The sequence below is a fragment of the Lynx canadensis genome, chromosome X (genome assembly GCF_007474595.2).
Source record: "Lynx canadensis isolate LIC74 chromosome X, mLynCan4.pri.v2, whole genome shotgun sequence".
In the NCBI taxonomy this organism is placed as follows: domain Eukaryota; kingdom Metazoa; phylum Chordata; class Mammalia; order Carnivora; family Felidae; genus Lynx; species Lynx canadensis.
Window position 1 is genome coordinate 91,978,946 of NC_044321.2, and position 22,571 is coordinate 92,001,516.

General features: G+C 37.0%; 1 protein-coding gene and 1 non-coding gene across 2 annotated transcripts in view; both read right to left on the minus strand.

The window, feature by feature from the left end:
- Nucleotides 1-22,571, minus strand: part of LRCH2 (leucine rich repeats and calponin homology domain containing 2) — a 107,328-nt gene that overhangs the window by 21,049 nt on the left and 63,708 nt on the right. The window contains exons 13-20 of the mRNA XM_030306154.1: nucleotides 15,796-15,844; nucleotides 15,601-15,717; nucleotides 8,321-8,365; nucleotides 6,004-6,054; nucleotides 3,269-3,326; nucleotides 2,393-2,505; nucleotides 2,071-2,208; nucleotides 1,847-1,924 (exon numbers count right to left, since the gene is read on the minus strand). Coding sequence (XP_030162014.1) covers nucleotides 1,847-1,924; nucleotides 2,071-2,208; nucleotides 2,393-2,505; nucleotides 3,269-3,326; nucleotides 6,004-6,054; nucleotides 8,321-8,365; nucleotides 15,601-15,717; nucleotides 15,796-15,844 — 649 coding nt within the window. The remainder of the gene's footprint in view (nucleotides 1-1,846; nucleotides 1,925-2,070; nucleotides 2,209-2,392; nucleotides 2,506-3,268; nucleotides 3,327-6,003; nucleotides 6,055-8,320; nucleotides 8,366-15,600; nucleotides 15,718-15,795; nucleotides 15,845-22,571) is intronic.
- Nucleotides 5,549-5,677, minus strand: LOC115507975. Its single transcript, XR_003966885.1, has one exon. It is a non-coding gene; the product is annotated as a small nucleolar RNA SNORA35 (small nucleolar RNA).

Sequence of the window (22,571 nt, forward strand, 5' to 3'; positions counted from 1 at the left end):
CGTGAATTAGAGTCTCACATCGGATGAGCTTGAGCCCAACTTTGGGTGAGCCTCACTTCTCTCTCTCCCTCTCTCTGCCCCTCATGGGATTCTCTCTCCCTCTCTCTGCCCCTAGCTCACTTGCACCCTCTCTCTAAAAAAAATACAAAAATACAAAAGTACATTAAAATGAAAAAAAAAAACACTAAATGAAGAAATGGACTCTATATTACAATTTCTAAGTCAAGGAAAAACAAGAAGCTAATGATAAAACTCTTTCCCCAATACCAGTAGCTGGGAAGTTTTGAAAATGGGAGTTGATAACTGGTCCTTCCATAGTCCCTCTTGTGGTAGCATGGGTGGGTTACTAACCCTTTCCTAAAACAAGCTAGAAAGAGAGTATTAGACTATGCTAAGTAGAATAGTTTCCGTTAAGACCTTCCTAATTGATGCTTCTTGCCTACTGTACCAAGAAGGCATCTGGAATATGTTGCAATGTCTTTTCTTTCATATAAAAGAACACAAATAGAGAGTATCCAAGCTTGAGGATATGTTCTAAAGTTAGTTCACCTGGGTTCATAGCTTGGCCCCACTGTGCACTAAAGATGAGACCTTGGACAAGTTCTCTAACCTCCCTGTGCCTCAGTTTACTCATCTGTAAAATGTGCATTCATTCGATAAATGTTTATCGAGAATGCCCCCCCCAAAAAACTCTTAAAAATGATAAAACAGAAAAATATATATAATGTAATCCTAACTAGAAAACAAAACTTCCTAATTTTTCTGTTTTCTCAATAAGAGATTAAGAGTCTAACAAAGAAGAACTAACATAAAAGTGTTTAAGAATTAAAATTTTAAAACATCATGTCAAGCATAAAGATGTAATTAGAGAACAGCAGCATGTAGTTTCGAAATTACAGGGTAATTCAACTGATTCTCTCTATATAAATTATATTTATTCACTTGAGGAAAGAGATTAAAGTGGAATCTGTCGGCCAGATTATTAGGACACTGGTAAAAAGAGCTAAGTGAGCACAACTCAATATATAAATGTATCAAATCAACACACTGCACACCAAACTTAATGTTATGGATCAATTATATCTCAATAAAAATGAATTTTTAAAAATAAAAGGATGTCAGCAAATTTGACAACAAATTATATTTAAAAAACTAAATAAAGAAAATAAAAGGGAAAAGTATCACAACTATATTGTGATCTGCTAACAACACCATGTCCTTTCAACACCTGATCATCTTGATGTTGGGCCTATGATGTTTTCTAAAAAAGTTGTATTTTAATTATTTGTTTTCATTATACATTTACAATACTACTTTAACTGCTAATTTTATAGTACTGCAATTATCACCTGAAACATAAGCCAAATTCTACAAATTTCAGACAAAGTTTGTCCCATGAGAAATTGTCATAATATGTTACTAATATGTAGAATTCGACATTCTAAAGTTTAAAACGCTGTTCACCCTGAATGCAAATCTTCTGATGAGAGTCTACCCATGGATTTACAAAGCAGTCCAAATGTGTTTCAGCAGGAGAAATGAAAGCAGCAACTGCATCACAATCAACTTTTAATATAGCCACTAAGTTATGTTTTCTCAATGATATGTATGATTACTGCATTTTTCCATATATGTAGCTATTTTATAAATGACTTTAAAAGCAGCTTTAAAACATTCATTAGACAGCTGCTACAGTTAAAGCTGGAACTCAGTAAAAGGTACCAAGAGAACGTATTCATTTTCACGTCCAGAAAGCATTATTTGTTCCTATTGTGAAGAAGAACCCTGGTATGCACATAATAAGTTAATATTTAAATGATCATTTTGTTAGAAAAAGAACAGTTACCTGTGAGACACCCAACTTTTTACATGCATCAAGAAAATTTTCTACATTTCTTCGACATTTTGCCATGCTCAGTTTAGGCTGTGAAGTAAGGGGAAAAAGGTATTTTTCAGGCACATTTATACAAAAATTAATCAAAACCAAAAATTACATTTACTGACGTGTATTATTGAAAGACAGTTTTGAGAAGCTCTATCTTCCTTTAGAGAATTACTGAAGAAACTTACCACTGCTGGTGATGGCACATGAATACTAGCTACGGAGCGTGGCCTTATATGATTGGCTAAATGGCAAAGAACAACCCCATCCATCAGTGCAGCTCCAATGTCATCAGGCAAAATGACTTTTAACCTGGATTCAAGATTCTATGAAGAAATGGGTATAAATCACAGATATTCTATCTAAATATAAATGCTATATGTTTGTATCAGTAACCATTATATAATCCAAAATTTTAAAAAGCTTTGCAAATAAAATGCATCTAGCTTGCTAATTTTCCAAGTTAAACTCATTTCTGCAAAGCAAATCTGTAAGGTCAATCTCGCTTACGTTGCGAAGTTGTCGTATTTGCTCTCGTTCTTCCCGGAGATGTTCCATCTTTCTTCTCATTGTAAATCCTGGATCTGCTGCCCCATATTCCTGACGAGATGAGCGGCTAAAAGCTATAAAAACAGACATTTCCTAGCTTATCACAAGGCTAACAGGAAGAAGCAACCAGCAGTGGGGAAAGAGGCATGATGAAAAGGAATCAGTACAAAACTACAAAAAACACCATCACTCAATACATTCTAAATACTTTTTGTAGAATATCATTGAAATCTACTTATGTGCATAACTGAAAGCAACAGGGAAGACAAGTGTAACAATTTCTACCACCCATACATGTTCTTATTTAAACATATGTTATTAGAAACTTATGATCCAGGTTAAAAATTGTTATTGAACATACATCAGCCGTTATTATCTTTAAAGAAAAAGGAAATTATTCTTGAAGGTCAATACAGTTATTCAGGAATAAAAACTATAATTCAATACCTTGCCAAGTAACATGGATCCATTTTCTTTTGGGCTTGCCAAATGCGAAAAGATCCCTTTTTAAAACCACAATATAATGGAGTGCTAGAATTTCAAACAGTGTTTGGTCTGCTGGCAGAGTGGTCATTCTAACAGCAGTCACAGTAGAGTAGAAATAAGACTGCAGTATATCTAAGGCAAAAAGCTGAGGTTTCAGGAGCTTGAAGGTAAAGAGGAAGAAAGAAATGGGGGATGGGAATTGGAAAGACAAATAAGGTTAAGAGAAAATTACTTTTAGGAGAGGGGAAAGAATCTATGTGTACTTAAAACTACGGAATCAATCCCATTTAAGCAGGAAAGCTCTAGTTTCATACATAACCAATACATTTTATTTGCAGAATATATATTTACCTGATCTAGGCTTCAAGCCAAAAGGACCATGTGAAAAACCATCAGTTCTATCATACTCCTAAAAAAAAAAAAAAAAAAAAAAAAAAAAAAAAAAAAAAAAAAAAAAAAAAAAAAAGAAAGAAAGAAAATAAATAAATAAAACCACTTCTCTTTCCAAATAACCAAGGTAGTTATTTGTATCCGTTTCAATTTTAGAAGTATTTGGTTTTTTCCATGATTAGTGGAGCACAGAAAGGTAAACTGCATTTCAATTCAAATCGATACATTTCACTTTTAAAAGACCTACAAATATTTGCTAATTGATCTGACTGCATAAGCTTTTAAATACTTCTCTCTCATAGTTTAAGGAAAATTAAAAATTATTGAATTACATAAAATAAATAGGTATTTTTTGAATGAAGAACCAGATTAAAGCCTCCGAAAAAAATGAAGTGAGCTTCAATGAAGAAATAAGTGAAATTAGCAACATTTACTAAGTGTCTACTACGGACTTGACATTGAATAGATAATCTGAGGCAAATCTACACGTTCACAGTAATAGGGAGTGACAGGTGATACCAACAGATGACAAATTATCATCTCTTCTATTTTAAGGTTCATTGTTTCCAAGTGCATTTTGAGGTGTGCTATGGAAAGAACTGTGGTATGTTTTTAACGTCTGAGCTTGGAGTTAGAAAGCTTAGCAAAACATTTAATTTCTCTGTGACTATTTCTTCACATTTAAAATGGAAGACTGTTGTGAAGATTAACTGAGATAACTAAAAGAAAGCACTCTGGAAATTGTACAGCTGTAAGAAAACAATTTTAGCACGAGCTTACTTAACACTTGCAACAACTGCAAGGGCCTCAGTCGCTTCCCTACCATTTATTGACTGGGATCTTTGGCAAAGGTTACCAGTCTCCTCAGCTATAAAATTATGAGGATAATACTCAGCTCATGGGGCTGCTCTAAGTTCAGGTGTACAGGCAAGCACTTTGTTAAAAGTAGAGTACTATAACTAGGGGCGCCTGGCTGGCCCAGTCGGAAGAGCATGCAACTCTTGATCTCGGGGTCATGAGTTCAAGCCCTACGTTGTGCATGGAGCCTCCTTAACATTTTTTAAAAAATGAAAATGAAAATAAATAGTATAGCAATATACTAAATGTTTTTACCATTTTGTTTTACAGATGAAATGGAAGTTATCAGAATTTCGGTGATTCTCTGAATCTTCTGCTGATTAGTATGGTACATGCAGTTCAAGTTGAATGTTAATTGAGCCACCACCACATGTATTCATCACCCTATCCATCCACAAGCCTCACGATTTGTTCGTTATTTTGGTTAAAAGTATTATGAATTCCCCCAAGTTTCATTTCTCCAAATGCAAGCAAAATGTATTATAAAAGCAATATAATTTATCTGAGAAAACTGGCACTAATACTCTCTCCCCGTGAGCATAGATCATAAAATCATAAAGCAACCAGGCAACTAGTCACTTATATGCTTACATTTTTAACGTTTATTTATTTTTGGGACAGAGAGAGACAGAGCATGAACGGGGGAGGGGCAGAGAGAGAGGGAGACACAGAATCGGAAACAGGCTCCAGGCTCTGAGCCATCAGCCCAGAGCCCGACGCGGGGCTCGAACTCCCGGACCGCGAGATCGTGACCTGGCTGAAGTCGGACGCTTAACCGACTGCGCCACCCAGGCGCCCCTATGCTTACATTTTTATAACTGAAAGTAAAAGAAAGGATTAACAAAAGCATGTGACAAAGACTAATTTTACGATACCCTAACTTAAATTACTTTCTAAAAGAACGCAAACCATTTTACCTGCCATACAAATAATTTAGAGATGTGTTTATAAAACTAACATCCAAGTCCATTTAAAAGTTTTATAATGCAACTCACCCAAAACAACAGACAAATGATCCGGGCTTTTTAAAAAAACTAACACCACCTATATAAAATGAAACACTACCTTTGTAATTAACCAAAGTTATATGGTGAATATGGATGACCCAAACATTTAGACAAAGTTCCAAATTCACCAAATGAATACATAATCATTTATTTACCAATGCCAACACACTTTTATAATACTAAATAAGGTCATCTGAAGTAGCAAAGATACTGCTTAGAATTGTTCATTTATCTCTTGTTGTAAAGCAATAGGTCTCACTAAATTAGAAGAACCAATCATTCAAACCACTAGAGTATTTGGGTAAGATCTCACAAACTCCACCTTTCATCCACCCCTCCTTCCCCAGGCTCGCCCTTAGGTCTAAGATGCCAGGAAATGTGTACCCTCCTGTCGATAGGAACAACCCACCGCAGGGATGTTTCTCGTGGAAAAAGGAAGTTTCTGTTGCATTGCTTTCAGACCTAAGTGGTTATGAGAAAAACCAAAGGTCATTGCACAATGCTGAAGTACTTCTTTCAAATTTAAAACTGTAAAGTTGCTCTTCTCATTTCAAAATATAGATGAATTCTAAAACACAGAATTTTATAAAGGGAAGTCTTTTCTGTGCTCTACAGGCATTTTCCAATTATGATTATGAACATTTGTACAAAAGATGGTGTCCTCAGAATTTTTTTACAGACTAGGTTTGTACAAATTAACCTACTGTGGATTTTTTAATATGAGTGAATAAATTGTATTGTTTCAAAAAAAAAAAAAAAAAGAAAGATGAGGTTACAGAGAAGAGACAAGGAAGAAACCTATGTAAACACATATAAAAAGAGAACTTGTACCTCAGATGATACTGGAGATTGTGGTGACATATAAGCATTATCACTGTCTTGCTAAAATATAAAAATAAAAAGATGAAAGATGAAATTAAAATACAAATGATGATTTAGACATATAAAAGAAAAACTGAAAATTGCTTCTGATCCACTGCTAAAGGAAGAATCTAGAAAATACCATCTACCACCTTGCCACTCAAAGTGTGGTCGGTGAACCAACAGCATCAGCACCCTCTGGGAGCCTGTTAGAAATGCAGAATCTCAGGCCAACCCTAGACCCGCTGAACCAGAATCTAGATCAATAAAATCATAAGCACTTTAAGGTATCAGAAGCACTATCTAGTCATATCAAATATTCCTGTGAATTTATGTCCTTTAAGTAACACAAATGAGGAAAATCTTTCTTTATTTCTTACAAGAGATCCATATATTAGGATTAATTCAAAATGCCAACAATACGCGACAATCTGAGAGAAGTACGTGGAGGCAAGTAAAAATTGCATCACCTCAAATAAGAACATTTACCTGGAAAATTACGTGTATCCACTATAGGCTTAGAAATAAATACAAAAGATTTACCTGCCTAAACTAACATTAAATGGTCCATGTTTTTTTAATGACCACTAGCAACCAAATTGAAAAATCTTAACATTTAACCTTGAATATGCATACCATAGGACATCATCATTTCCTTCAACAGAAGATTACCGACTACCTACTGTATGTCAGACACTGTGCTACACAGTGGGAATATTAAAACTTAGTAAAAATATCATCCACTCAAGGATCTCTCAGTCTAGGGGGAAAATAGATTCATTTGTACAGGCAATACAACCTTCTCAGTACGATGACAGACCCATGGCCTGGCATATTATGAGACGCAGATGAGGGGCACTTGGGGAAATGGTAGGGGTGGTGGAGAAAGGCAAATTTCCTGGGAAAGTAAAAAACTGAGTAGGTGTTTACCAGAAACAGAAGGAAGGGAACAACATTCCAAGATGAGAGGACAAGGACGAAGGCACGGGAGCAAAAATCAAAGGATGAGGCAGAAAACCTGTGAGCAGTTCATACTGCTGGACAGCACAACGAAAGCGAGAGAAAGCAGAACACATCATGAGCAGAGGCTGGTGTGGTAAACAGGGGCTTGATCAGGAAGGCCCTAGAATTTACCTTCTAAGTGACGGGGACGCATTGAAGGTTTCTAAGCAAGGAGAGAACCTGCTCACATTTCTGTGTTCTTTGGAGCAGTCACTGTGGCTGCAGGGAGGAAAATGGACTGGAGAAAGGGATGAGAGCAAGGACGCTATTGTGGTGGTACACGCAGAAACTGTTAAGGGCCTGGGCCAGGGCAGAAATAGCAGAAGTGCAGGTGGGGAATGTATTCAAAACATTTCAGTATCAAAAAGAAAAAGTAGGTCTTGCTAAGTGATTAGATATTGAGGTAGGCAGGACGAGAGTGGATATAAAATATAAAGGGACAGGGACAATAGCCAAGCTGAGCGTCTAGCTCAGGGTTCAGCAAACATTTTCTGTGTGGTCCCATTTCTTAAAATTGAAGTATTCAGAAGCCCTGCCAAGTACTCAACACCAAATTAATACCAATCCCTTCAACCAAAAATACCCAAAGCTGAAGTATTTATGGTGATGACACTGTGTCATTCCAAAAATGCTAGGTTACTGCATAACTTAAAATGGTGAGGTAGAAAAATTTATAGTAAGGCACAAACCATAGAAATCTAATTTCAAATGTTAAAATAGTACACAGAATTTGCAGAAAAAGATTAACAAATTCCCAAAGAATCTCAACTGACCACAAGGTTGGTTTAGGGAGACAAAAGATGAGAAAATGTAAAAGGTAAATGTTAATGAAATTCTAAAACCGAACTATTAGATGGGGCGCCTGGGTGGCTCAGTCAGTTAAGCGTCTGACTTCAGCTCAGGTCATGATCTTGTGGTTCGTGGGTTCGAGCTCTGTGTCGGGCTCTGTGCTGACGGCTCAGAGCCTGGAACCTGCTTCTGATTCTGTGTCTCCCTCTCTCTCTCTCTGCCTCTCCCCTGCTCTCACACTTGTCTCGCTCTCAAAAATAAATAAACATTAAAAAGAAAGAACTGAACTATCAGAAATTCCATTCGAGGTAAAAGATATATGGAAATTACATAATTAAATCAATAACTGCATGATGATGTTCTGTTTGTATTATTGGAAAAAACCCACGCATTAAATCACTAACAAACTGACAGATGTATTACATTTTACTTTCATTGAACCAACTACATATGAAAAGTAAACATTTTAAAGAATTGCTTTACCCTCTTTTCTCACCTCATCGTTTTCATTGCCACTTGAACTCTTCCTTGATGATTTATACTGAAAAAAATTTAAAACATATACTTTACTTTTCTTTGAACATACGAATTCTCTACGAGTAAATGCTATGTGAGGTTTATTCATATCTTATTAAATTCTCTGATACTTTCGTTAAATTACCTGATACCAAGTTTAGATATATAAGCAGTTAAATAGTCCTTGGCGCTTACTAATAGCTAACATACAGTGCTTTCTATGTGCAAGGCATTGTTCTATATATCTAGTAACGTTTCTTTCCTGAGCCGATCCATTTCCCATCCATTCAGGTTTGCTATCTGAAGGTTGTCTTAAGTTCTCCCTTTTTCTTAACCCACCATATCCAAGACATCATTGTCAATTCTTTCCGTAATCTCTCTCAGACTTACTTCTTCTGAACTCTTGTAACTACCAGGGTGCCTGGGTGGCTCAGTCAATTAAGTGTGCGACTTTGGTTCTGGTCATGATCTCACGGTTTGTGGGTCCAAGCCCCACGTCGGGCTCTTTGTTGACAGCTCAGAGCCTGGAGCCTGCTTCAGATTCCATGTCTCCCTCTCTCTCTGCCCCTCCCCCACTCGTTCTCTCTCTCTCTCTCTCTCTCTCTCTCTCTCTCCCTCTCTCTCTCTCAAAAATAAACAAACATTTGAATTCTTACAACTACCAACTTATCCTGGGCCCCCATTATCTCACACTTTGTCTGTAATTTCACCAAAAATGCAACCTATTGCTAAGAAGCCTACTGATTTCAGGTAAGAAAAAATACCATACTAGGTGTTTATATTGACTATACAATAACAGTAATAGCAATAATAGCTAATGCTAATATTACTGCTTCCTATAGCCCAAGTACTGAAAGAAGTGTGTTTACATGTATCATCCCATTTAATCATCTGTAACCACCCTCAAGTAAATACTATTATCTGCATCTTATACTGAGGCACAAAGATAATATGCTTAAAATAAAAAATGCTACTATGTGAAAAGGTGCTTGTTTTTACAATCAAGAATTGAAGAAATGCAGTATGACAACCACTAGTGTTCTTATTTCTAAGTCCTCCTCACCACAAATAATCTCGTAAATCAGTGGCAGGTTACAACACTTGAAATATTGGGGCGCCTGGGTGGCTCAGTCAGTTAGGTTTCCGACTTCGGCTCAGGTCATGATCTAGCAGTTCGTGGGTTTGAGCCCGGCGTCCGGCTCGGTGCTGACAACTTGGAGCCTGGAGCCTGCTTCGGATTCTGTGTCCTCCCTTTCTTCCTGCCCTGACCCTGCTCTCTCTCTCTCTCTCTCTCTCTCTCGAAAATAAACATTAAAAAAAATTTTTTTTAAACACTCGAAATACCACTTGCAACTCAGGATTCTCCTATTGGAAAACCGACTTGCAAATTTCTTTGCCTGGCACTCCCATGTTTTATTTAATGGCACCCTTTACTTACGCAGCTTTAATTCCCTAACTCTTGGGAAACGAGATAACCTACCTGATAGCTCAACCACAGATTGGTGAACGAGCACTATTACGGATTACAAATACGAAACCTAAGTTCCTCCATTGTCTCTCCAGTGATTTATGACAACCACCACTAACCTACCAGGGTGCTTTTTCAAGCTGACCTCAGACATAGTCTCAATATGTTTGCAACCCGATGTTCCAGAGACAGCCCCTGAAGGGAGCCGGCATGTGCGAGCAGACCTATCTGCCATCTCTAGGCTCAATGCTCACTGGCAGCATGTATTCTTGGTCCTATTCTACTTTAACAAAAAGGGTGACATTTGCACAGCAGACCCCAGGACCTGAAGGTGGTGTCAGTCATAGCAATAATGGAGAAGAAACGCATGGATGTCAAAACGGAGCCGCTGCCAAGCTGAATACTGATGCAGGATCTCACCCCTAAAGGCACTGTTGGGAGGGTTTCAAAGAGGTTACTACCAGTACCACAAGTATGTCAATGCGAAGAAAGGGAGCATCGTGGGGGTTTCTATGTCGCTGGCATCTTACATGCTTTTCAACTACTGCCGTTCATACAAGGACACTCAAACATAAGCAGCTACACAAGTACCACTGAAGAAGGCCCAGTATGGATTCCTGCCTTCCTGACCATGACCTTCTTTGCCAGGCACCCCTGATAATTTGCTGCAACCTTTTTTATTTTAATTGAGAATGAATACCCGATAGAAGATGACTCCTGCAAAAACAAAAACTAAAACAAAAGAATGACATTTGAGTGAATAATAAGCTAATTTTTATTAACTGTATACTCTGTGGCAAGTGCTTTTCTAATAAGCACTTTATATTATTAAGTAATTCATTAGTGAAAATAATCCTGTAAAGGAAGACACTATTCGAGTCATTTGAGGATAGAAAAAAATTAAGCTTAGCAAGGTTAGGTAATTTGTCAAAGTCACACAGTTAGCTGATCTCCCGGTTAAACACTGGAACCAAAGTGGTTTGATTTGACAAGCCAAGGATATTAACCCCTATGCTATACTTCCATCTCTAAATCCCGAATGATTAGCAAAGGTTTGCCAGGAATACAAAGGGCTAGTGGGCATTCTCAGAAGAAGGAAAGCACAGAGGAATAAAAAAGCTCAGTCTGTGCAGAAAACAAAGAGTAGCAGTATGGCTACTTGAGAAGAGTGAATTGTGGAAGGTAGTAAGACTTAGAGAAGTCGGGAAGCCTGGCGCCTGACATTTTTTAAAAGTCCAAACTTGGGATGTCTGGGTAGCTCAGTCAGTTAAGTGTCTGACTCTTGATTTCGACTCAGGTCATGATCTCATGGTTCATGAGATCGAGCCCCATGTCAGGCTCTGCACTGACAGCACAGAGCCTGCTTGGGATTCTCTCTCTCTCTCTCTCTCTCTCTCTCTCTCTCTCTCTCTCTCTCTCTCCCCCTCCCCCTCAAAATAAATAAATAAACATTAAAAAATTAGTTTAAATAAAAAAATTCTTAAAATGTCCAAGCTTTCTGTTATTGATACTAGAGAGTCAAGAAAGTCTGGCCCTAAAATAAAAAAGATAAGGCAATAGCTGCAAGGGGAATTAGGGATAACTGTAGAGGTCTAAGCACATTTATAAGATGGAAAGTAAAGAGATAGAAAGGATGTAGAGAAGTGAATAATTGATAAAGGAAAGAAACAGAGGATGATGAAGTAAAAGTCAAGAACACAGATAGTAATAATATTACCTACTACTCAACTATACTTCTAATGAAAACACAGAAAGGTACTACTTAGTTTGCATTACTGCACAGATTTGAAGGTCCTAAAACCCCAAACTTAATATATACACAGATTTGAAAATATTCTAGAAGTCCAACTTGTACTGAATCAACGCAGCTGCCCTCAATTAGTATTAGTCTGAATGACTGAAGCTTACTATATCTAAATTCAAATAATATAATAAAGACCTGTTTACAAACCAGAGAAACAAAAAGGTCAATTCACTTTTGAAATTTAAGTTAATTTCACAGGAGAGACAGTAACTAGTGCACAAACTCGAACTCAGAACAAATCAGGTTATTTCACAAACCCAACTGGCTTCCCCATCCCAGTATAAAATTAACCATGATCATAGAAAATATACAAAAATATTTTCCTTGGAGTTAGCCTTTAAATTCAAACATTATACTATATTTATGCAATCAGATAGGTATTTTAAGGGTCATTGTAGGGGCGCCTGGGTGGCGCAGTCGGTTGAGCGTCCGACTTCAGCCAGGTCACGATCTCGTGGTCTGTGAGTTCGAGCCCCGCGTCGGGCTCTGGGCTGATGGCTCGGAGCCTGGAGCCTGTTTCCGATTCTGTGTCTCCCTCTCTCTCTGCCCCTCCCCCGTTCATGCTCTGTCTCTCTCTGTCCCAAAAATAAATAAACGTTGAAAAAAAATTAAAAAAAAAAAAAGGGTCATTGTAATGTTTTAGCGCAACAGTAATAAGATACCTTTGAAGACAAATATGTATGGCATTTCGATAAATCAAATCATCCTTAAAACTGGTATGTTACAGTTACTGTAATGCTTTATAACTTCTTTGTTTAGAAATCAATCATCAAATGCATTTAGAAATTCATGTGTTATCATTCTTACAAGAAATTAAAGCTACTAATTTATATTAATGTAATTTATCAAAAAATCAGATGTTCATATTTTGTTGTGTATCTCATTAAAAAGGTTAACACGTTTCTGTAAAGTGTAAAATACATTTGCTTTTTGTAAATGATTTTTAATAAGGTAATATATTTCCTGAAATACTTTTACTTTGAAAAATGTGGTGACTTTATTTTGGCAATAAGGACACTAAATGTGATTTAGTAGAGTAGTAATCTACACAAGAATGGCCTGGAAGCCTAGAAGGGTTAGTCAGTATCACTCTGCTGTACTGATTTACTTACTCAGATAATCTGACCCAATTTATCTTCTTGTTCACATAATCTGGCTAATATGTTGAAACATTTTTTACTTACTTTCAGGGGCTTACCTGAAAAACCTTACTACCCATATTCAGTCTTGGCAACTAGGAAGCAGTAACTGGAGAGATCCACATACAACAAACATTCACACAAACGCTTTCAATAAATATACTGAATAACAACACCATTAATAATTTACCATGGAACATAAAGAAACCTTGTGGCTTAGCCATTTATATGTCTTAGGATAAAGTGGCAACAAAAGCTCTGTATGTTTCTTAACACAGAAAAGCTAAAGGGGCCATCACTAAGTGAGCCTGGTGATATTTTGCTATGAATCTCTAGAGTAGTGCATTTTAATGTTGAATGAACTATAAATCCAGATTAAGTGCAGTGCTATATCCTATGAATAACCCTTTTGATTCCTGGGAGACGGGTGATTAAAAGAAATTTTGTTTTTTTTAAATAAAGACACTTCATAGCTGTCAATGATGTTTCAATCAAGAAAATCCTGGCAATTCTGAATAATGGTTTTGACTTAGAAACTATCTCAGGGTTTATATATTTTTTTTACATCTTAGGAAAAAAATTGTTGACATTCCATTTTTTTGCAGTGTCCTAACACTGACATCTTCTGACTGTTGAGGAGAACTACATATCTCCTTAAAATTTCCCAGTCACTAAAACTTATCTTTGCACCCACTTTATTTTAAAGTGGAAGACATTAACATTTGTTGAAAGATAATAATGTAATGGACATTTCAAATATTATCTCATTTGATCTCTTAGCAACTTATAAAAGAGAAATATTACAGGAGACAATTTAAGCCATAAAAAATAAAATCCTTATCAACAAATGATGCTATTAACTCAAAGAACTTTTTTAAGAGCTCACTGAGGCTTCTATTAAGACTTTATTGAGAAGTTCAGTTGGGGGCACCTGGGTGGCTCAGTAAGTCTTAAATGTCTGACTTCTTTCTGCTCAGGTCATGATCTCATGGTTCGTGGGTTTGAGCCCCACGTCAGGCTCTGTGCTGACAGCTTAGAGCCTGGAGCCTGCTTCAGATTCTCTGTCTCCCTCTCTCTCTGCCCCTCCTCTGCTCGTACTCTGTCTCTCTCTCTCTCAAAAATAAATAAACATTAAAATTTTTTTTAAAAAGTTCCGTTGGGTTACCATAAAATATTTTTTAAAACAATGAAACTGTATTGATTTGCAAGTTTAATTTGATATTAGGCTATCCACAGTAGATAAACAGACAGCACAGCATAGGCTCTGGGTTCAAATCCTGACTCAGCTACTTATTAGCTAAGTGACGTGGAGCATATTACTTTGCCTCTCTGTGCCTTAATTTCTCCATTTGTAAAATAGGAACGATAAGGTACTTACTTCACAGGATTGTTATGAATATTAAATGAGTTGATATTTGTAAAGTACTTAGAACAGTGCAAAGCACTTAGTACATGGTGTGCAAGAGTTCTGATAAATTGTCAGAATTTATATGCTTTTACTTTACTAGTAGATCAAATAAATATCAAAATCTCATTCTTTAGCCAGAAATACCAAAACTTCCCCCACATCATCACTCATTCATCAGGTTTTCTCTACTAACAAATTTTATCGAGTGCCTTTGTTCGAGATCCTATAAACTAAAAGAGGAGACTTTAAAATCAATGTCAGAATGTACATAAAACTGCAGATCTGTAGAGACATGGGATAAACAGACTTACACCATTACTGATCAGGGTTCTACTTTAGAGTGTTTTTCCTTTTTTCCCTATGTCTTTTATTACTTCATTACCTCTCACACTGACCAGGTAACATGAAGCGCAATAAAAAGATTCAGTAATTACTTGTTGAAAGATGAAACTTGCTATGACATGTAATGTTTCTGTTTTGGTCATATGATACTGCTTCCATATATGTTATACTCCCATATAAGGAAACAGATCAATGTGTACAGATAACCACTTCTACCAAAGAAAAACATGAAATATTATCCTACCCATTAGTGATATAAACTTCAAATTACCTACCCATTAGCATAGAGCAATGTCATTTACATAAAATGATTATTATTAGATAAAAATTAGGCTTCAGGAAACAGAAAAGTACACAAAGACAACAGAATTTGCTATTCATGGGGCAGGAAGCTTCCCCGCACTGTTCATTTGAGTCAGAAATTCCAATAATGGATTCTGATTAGTACTGAATATTATGCTAATTCCACAGGCATCTACAAACATAGCGGACTTTAACCACAAATGAGTAATACTACAATACTTACAAAGGTATACCCAGTAAAATTTCATTAAAACACTCCTAAACTAGAAATCTGAGAGAATTCAGATAGTCTAAGCTTTCCAAATTTATCTATGATAAAAGATCATCTTAAGAAATCTACTAAGGTAGCAAGAAGAAAAAATGAGGGACAAACACTTTCAGGCATTTTTAAGAGCCATGTACACAGCATTTATTTAGACAGAAACAGTTAAATGCTAATTGCAAATATGTGTGAACTACATACTGAAACAAATCTAATTAAAGACCTTTTCTAAGTAATTCTTCTAAAACATTACTACATATTGCTACAATTAGCAGGATAGCAACCATTCATCTTTCTTGTCAGGTATTTGGTAAATCACAATTCAGACTGATCTACTCATCCTTAGTTATTCTGAATTATTGAAATTTTACCTATTTAACTGGATCATAGTATCTATACTCTTGCATGGGGGAAATCAAGACAAAATAACATATTTACTATATGTAACTAGAGTTCTATTCTACCTTATTAACCCAAAACTGATAAAATCAAAACTAATAATTACGAAGTAAATTTTGCAATTCAATAAAGTACCTTGAAATATTCTTTTCTAATCTGTTTGCTCCGCCTCCTTTCTTCACTCTGCCAGATTATAGGTTGAGATTCTGGCCACTGCTGTTCATCTATTTGATCCTTCTGATTTTCTAAAGGCTGTAATGAGACAATTTCTTTTAACTAAATAAATGAGAACAAAATATTAGATATAACAGTAATTCATTTTCCTCTTACCTGCCATGTGAGAGGTGATAACGGTGAATTAACTTCATCTGCTGAGACACTACAAAATTAAAGATGCCTTAATATATTAAAATCTTTAGAATTACCCTTAAGTATTTATTATGAGCATTATAAAGTTGTCTCTCTCTCTCTTTTTGTAGCAGAAATCTAAAGAATTTACCCATGTCTATGGTTTGAACTAATAACATAAAACTTAGCTGACAAAAACATATTTAAGTTCCCAATCACTTATATTCCTTTAAAAAACATTAAAACGAGTTTACTTAATATCATCCTACGCACAGAACTCCTCTAAGGACTTTTTAGAGGCCAAAAGAAACGTGACACCTAGACAAACAATGAAAACACAGAATGTTTATTGTATTACACCATTACCAAAACCAAACAAACAAACAAACAGAAGCTGAGTAATTTCTTTATACAAATGTCTTTTGTTTAAATGCCGAAGAGAATAGGGGAGCAATTCTTTTTTGACTATTGAATTACTGATTATGAACCTCTAACCCTTCATTCTGACACACAGGGGCTATGGCAGAAATTCTTTTCATCTATTTTTGTGGGGAACAGTAAACCACACATGCTGTTGTTAGGTAGCCACTCTGAACAAGAAGTTCCTTTGGAAAAAATACACAAACAAAATTCCCACAAGAGCTATTATTATTCAACACTGCTATAGAACTTCTCTATAGTACAGTTAGAAAAGAAACATGTAAAAATTAGAGAGAAAGAAATAAATTTTCAAAATTTATAGAAAACATAATTAGCCAAAGGAGGTAAAATCTATTCTTACTAAGAGAATGTTACCAGTTATAAAAAATATACAAAAGTTAATAGCCTTCTCATATATCAATTATAACAAGCTATAAAATATATTAGGAAAAAACTCATTCATAAAAGGAAGGAAAAGCAAAAATATGGAAGAAACTGAACTTAAACATGCATAAGACCTACATGGAAAAAAAAAAAACTACCAATGTCTAGTAAGGAACTTGAATAATTGGAAAGTTCTTAGACAGAAAGACTATTATAGGTGTAACTTTTACTTCAAATTAATGGACACCTGAAATGAACTATAATAAAAAACCAGAAAGTATTTTGGGGCTTGTATTAGAAATGCAATAGGGGCGCTTAGGTGGCTCGGTGGTTTAAGGGTCTGACTTTGGCTCAAGTCATGATCTCGTGGTTCACAAGTTCGAGCCCCGCGACAGGCTTTGTGCTGACAGCTCAGAGCCTGGAGCTTGCTTCGGATTCTGTGTCTCCCTCTCCCTTTCTCTCTCTCTCTGTCTCTCTCCCACTTGTGCTCTGTCTCTGTCTCTGTCTCTCTCTCAAAAGTAAACATTAAATTTTTTTTTAAATAAAGAAATGTGATAAAAGAATTTCCAAGTTGATTTGGAAGAACAGATGATCAGGAAGAGAAAAGTTATGTAATAAAAGGGACTTCCTTACTAGGAAATTACATATATTCTATTAAATTAGAGTAATTAAATACTACTAGATCCAGATTTTCCAGGGGAAGACAAGTACAGGACCACAAATATAACAACTTTTGATTTAAAAATATGAAATTTACAATCACCGTAGAAATGATAGGTTATGTAGCAAATAGTGTTGAGACAACTGGTTAACCAATTATAAAATACACACAGAAAGAAAGAAAAACAGAAGGGGAGGAGGAGAGGGCGTGAAAAAAGGAGAGAGGGAGCAAGAGAGGAAAAAAAAAAACACCAGATACCTTACTTTTTATCAAATACCAAATTAATGACTAAAAGATTTAAATATAAATAAAGATAACATCACAAGCACATGAAAAATATGGGCAGTAGAAGTTTTTACACATTGGGACAGACAAGGTATATGAAGAAGCAAACTAAATATTGACAGAACACACAAAATGTAGGAATTATACTTTGTGTCTGGCCAAGACAGAAGTAACAGTGATCAGATTTATTCCCTGACTAAAAACACTAAAAGAACAGACAAGATATATAAAATTCTACCTTCCAAGATCCTGAATATCAGGCAAGGCCAAAAAAAAAAAAAAAAAGACATTTTTTTTTTTCCTGGACAGACGGCTAACAAACAAGTCAAACCCCACAACTGTGCCAGGTTGCTGCAGAAAGAGAGCTTCCAGGCTTCAGGCTTCAGCCCACAGACGAGGAACCAAAGCACGGCCCAAGGGTATCCGTGAATTAAGGAAACCGAGCTGGGACCCAGAGTGAAAGAGGTAGATGGAATTAACAGGACAAAGTAATAAAGAAAAGAGCAACACGCAGAGAAAGAACTTACGAACTCTCACAAATTTTCTTCAAATTTTCAAATTTCAAAATCTTCAAATTTTCAGCTGAGTACTGATCACTGATCTTATACTAGGCAAAAGAATGAATCACCAGAAAGATTCGACAGAATAGTTCTCAGACTCACAGAGGACTACAAGCAATACGGGTTCCCACAAGCCAGACCGGAAAAGCATATAGTTGATGGAGCACCAGCCAGAGTACTAAGAAAGTCTTGCCCCATGAGGGGGCCAAACCTGGCCCTAGACTAAATGTCACACTGATTCCACGTAACAAGTCATAAAAACCAAGTCCCCAAAATATCAAATCGTTGTCAAGTAATTTAACCACATCCGAGAACAAAGTTCCAGAATATTTACAGCAACGCGGTAAGATCCAGCACCCAAGAAGGTGAAGTTCACGGTTCGACCAAAAATTCAATCAGGTAATGTTCAGGAAGCTCGAGGAAAAGACTAAACATGTTAAGTACAGACGTGATGGACATAAAATAGATAAAAATCAAAGTTCAAGAGATGACAAGTACAACATCTCTTTCAAGTGCGAAGAAAATGACACTATGGAAACACAAAGGAACACGGGGCACTAGAGATGGTGACGAAGGGAGTAAGGATAAAAGGCATTATTCTGATTATTTAAATGTCCTTAAAGAAGTAACTGACTATTTAAAGCAAAAGTATGACAATGTATTATGGGGCTTATGACATGTATAGAAGTCAAATGTGTAGCCGCAACACCACAGAGGCCAGAAGGGAAGAAATAGGATTCTGTTGTGAAGTCATGCAATGTATGAAATGGCCTAATAGCACTTGGGAGATAGACTGTGAGATGTTCAAATACTATACTGTAACCCCCAAAATAATAACTAACGTATGATAACCAAGAGTTATAGCTAATAAGCCCATGAAGGAGAGAAAGAGGAATTTTCAAATAAAATTTAAAAGACAAGAGAAAAAGAAGAAAGATGGCTACAAAGAATAGATAAGACAAAAATTAAACACATTACAAGATGATAGATTTAAATCCATTAATACCAATAATTCCATTAAATATGAGCAATATTAACGCTGCCATTAAAATTCAGACTGTCAGATTAGATAAAAAAGGAAGGTGCCACCATATGCTAACTATAAGAAACCCACTGTCTTCACAAAAACACAAATAGGTTAAAAATAAAAGGATGGTAGGGGCGCCTGGGTGACTCAGTCGGTTGAGCGACCGACTCCAGCTCAGGTCATGATCTCAAGGTCTGTGAGTTCGAGCCCCGCGTCGGGCTCTGTGCTGACAGCTCAGAGCCTGGAGCCTGCTTCGGATTCTGTGTCTCCCTCTCTCTCTGCCCCTCCCCCACTCATGCTCTGTCTCTCTCTGTCTCAGAAATAAATAAACATTTTTTAAAAATTCAAAAAAATAAAAGGATGGAGAAAGATGTATCATGTGCTGAGATGACTATATAATATCAGAAAAGTAGACTTCAGAGCAAAGAACATTACCAGAGATATAAAAAATGCCATTTCATAATGACCAACGTATAAACTCACCCTAAACATTTATGCAGCTAATAAAAGCCTCAGAACATATGAAGGAAAAATGATAGGACTTCAAAGACAAATCCCCGATTTGTGCTGGAGATTTCAATAGTCTTCTCTAACAACTGATAAAGCTGACTGACACTGAAGTGTGCCAAGGGGGCGGTGGGGTAGTGAAGACAAACAATGAACAAATAAAGCAATACACATTCAGGATGCCAGATAGTAAAAAAGTATAAATTTAGAACGTCATAGGGTTCTGTGGAAAAAAATAAACCCGAGATATGGATAAAGAGACAGAAGTGGGAGAGGCATGGTCTTTTACTTAAGTTGTTCAGGGAACCCCTTGCTGCTGCTGCAGAAACCTGACGGCAGAGCATAGGGCTTATACGGTTACCTGGGGGGGAATCATTCCAGGCAGAGGCAAAAGCCTTGAAGGAGTGGAAAATGCCTGGTATATTGAGATTCAACAAGGAGGCCAGTAGAGCTAGAGAAGAACTAACTAACTAGGAAGACCGAGGCAAGAGAGGAAGACAACAGGGAGCCAGATGATGTTAGAGGTTTCCGAGTCCTCAAAGGGCTCTGGTTTTTATTCTCAATGAGATGGAAAGTCATTAAAGAATTACTTCTGAAGGGTGACGTGATCTGACTTACATTTGAAAAAATACCGATCTGATGCTTTTTTGAAAAACAGGCTAAAGGAAAGCAAGGGCGGGAGAACTGTTAGGAAGCTACTGTAATAAATGAAGTAAGAGAAGGCCAGGGCTAGGGTGGTAGGTGTGGAGGTGACAAGATGTGATCGGATTCAGGGTATATTTTGAAGGTAGCATCAACAAGATTTGCTCGTGGATTAGATAGGGTGTGTGAAAGAAAGTGACGAGGTTGACTCTGAGGTTTTTGAGATGAGTAACTACAAGGATGAGTTGACATTTTCAGAAATGGGAAAAAAAATACAGGAAAACCAAGTTTAAGAGGTACAAGGAGGGAGATTAAGAGTGTGGTTTTGGAAAATTAAGTTTCATATGCCTATGATACATCTAAGTAGAGGTGCTCAATAGGCACCGGGTCATACAACTCTGTGTACACACGCACACACAGATGAAAAAAGGGCCTCAAGGGAAAAATACCAAAGTACTATAGCTTGTCATCTCTAGAGAGATGGACAATAGGTGCTGTTTGTTTATGTGTTTGCTAAATTTCATAATTTTTCAACAAAAAAGCTACACTAATCTTATAATCAGGAACAAATTTAAATTATTTTTTGTTCTTAAAAAAAATATTGAGGGCCGCCTGGGTGGCTCAGTCAGTTAAGCGTCCTACTTCGGCTCAGGTCACGATCTCGCGGTCCGTGAGTTCAAGCTCCGCCTCGGGCTCTGGGCTGACGGCTCAGAGCCTGGAGCCTGATTCCGATTCTGTGTCTCCCTCTCTCTCTGCCCCTCCCCCGTTCATGCTCTGTCTCTCTCTGTCTCAAAAATAAATAAAACGTTAAAAAAAAATTAAAAGAAAAAAAGAAAATATTGAGTGTTTTGAAGATGAGGAAAGTAGAAGTAACAGTTCTATGAAGGAGAGGCCAGGATTATACATCACAATTTTGAGGTCTGAGTAACTGGGGCTTTCTCAAGAGAATGTTAGGAACCTGGGGAGGAAGCTTAAGATGGGAATGAAAGGAAGTGACAGGGAAAGTGATAACACAAACTTTACGAGAGCAAACATGTAAGAAAACACAACCAGTTTTCAAAAAGGGAGGGAGTGGGTTAAATCCAATTAATGAAATTTGAGTAGAGGAAAGTTTCTAGACTGGAGTATAAAAAGTCATCTTAGGGGTGCCTGGGTGGCTCAGTCAGTTAAGCGTCCAGTTCTTGATTTTGGCTCAGGTCATGATGTCACAGTTGTGAGATCAATCCCCGCGGTGGGCTTGGCACTGGGCATGGGGCCCGCTTGGGATTCTCTCTCTCCCTCTCTTTCTACCCCTCCCCAGATCACTCATGCTCTCTAAATAAATAAATCAATAAACGAACTTAAAAAACAGTCATCTCACACTTGAACTCAGAATTCTGAAAGCCCAAGTGAAAAAAAGAAGGGCGATCCCAGTAGAGAAACCAGGATATAGAACACAGATATATGAAACCATGCTAGAATAAAGAAGAAAAAGCACCCTTCCAAACGGCAAAATTGCCAGTGGGAAAGCACATGATAAGGTTCTTGAGGTAGGCAGAAACTCACTTCAATCTTACAGGTTAAGTCAAACATTTTCAGCTTTCTCCTGAAAGTTACAAAGAACCAGTAGAAAATAATAAATGGGAGGCACACAGTTAGATGGTTTTAGAGCCATCACTCTTTACATCAGTGCAGAAGACAAATTTAAAGGTAGGCAAACGTGAAGAAAAGAGATGACTGGTGACTGCTGCAGTAATCCAGGAGGAAAAGGATGGGGCCTAAACCAACACCACTGTGCTAGGAATGGAGAGGTTGGGAAAGATGCAAGTGATGTTAAGGAGCTAGAATTTTCTGTGATTGACTAGATGACTGACTAGATTGGGAGGGGTGCCTAACAGAGAGAAGTTTCCGATGATTTCAAAGTTGCTGGCTTGGGTGACTAAGTAGTGACACATTCATTCAGGCTAACCCTATGAGAAGCAGTCACGTCAGGAAAAAGTAAGTTCACTTTAGACCGTGAGGTATCCAGGAAAAGTTATCAGTGGGATGTGTGAACCTCGAGGAAGCTGAATGCTGTTACCATATCTTACGATGAGGGGTTCTGGAACCAGACAACCTGGGCTTGAATCTTCACTGTACCACTTACTAGCTGTGTGACCTTGAGCAAATTATGGTAATTTCTGAGCCTCAGTTTTCTCCCCTACAAAATGGGGTAACAACAGTAACGAACTTCACAAAGAGGATTAAATGAGAGAAGACATCTAACACATCAGAACAGTTTGCATATAACAAG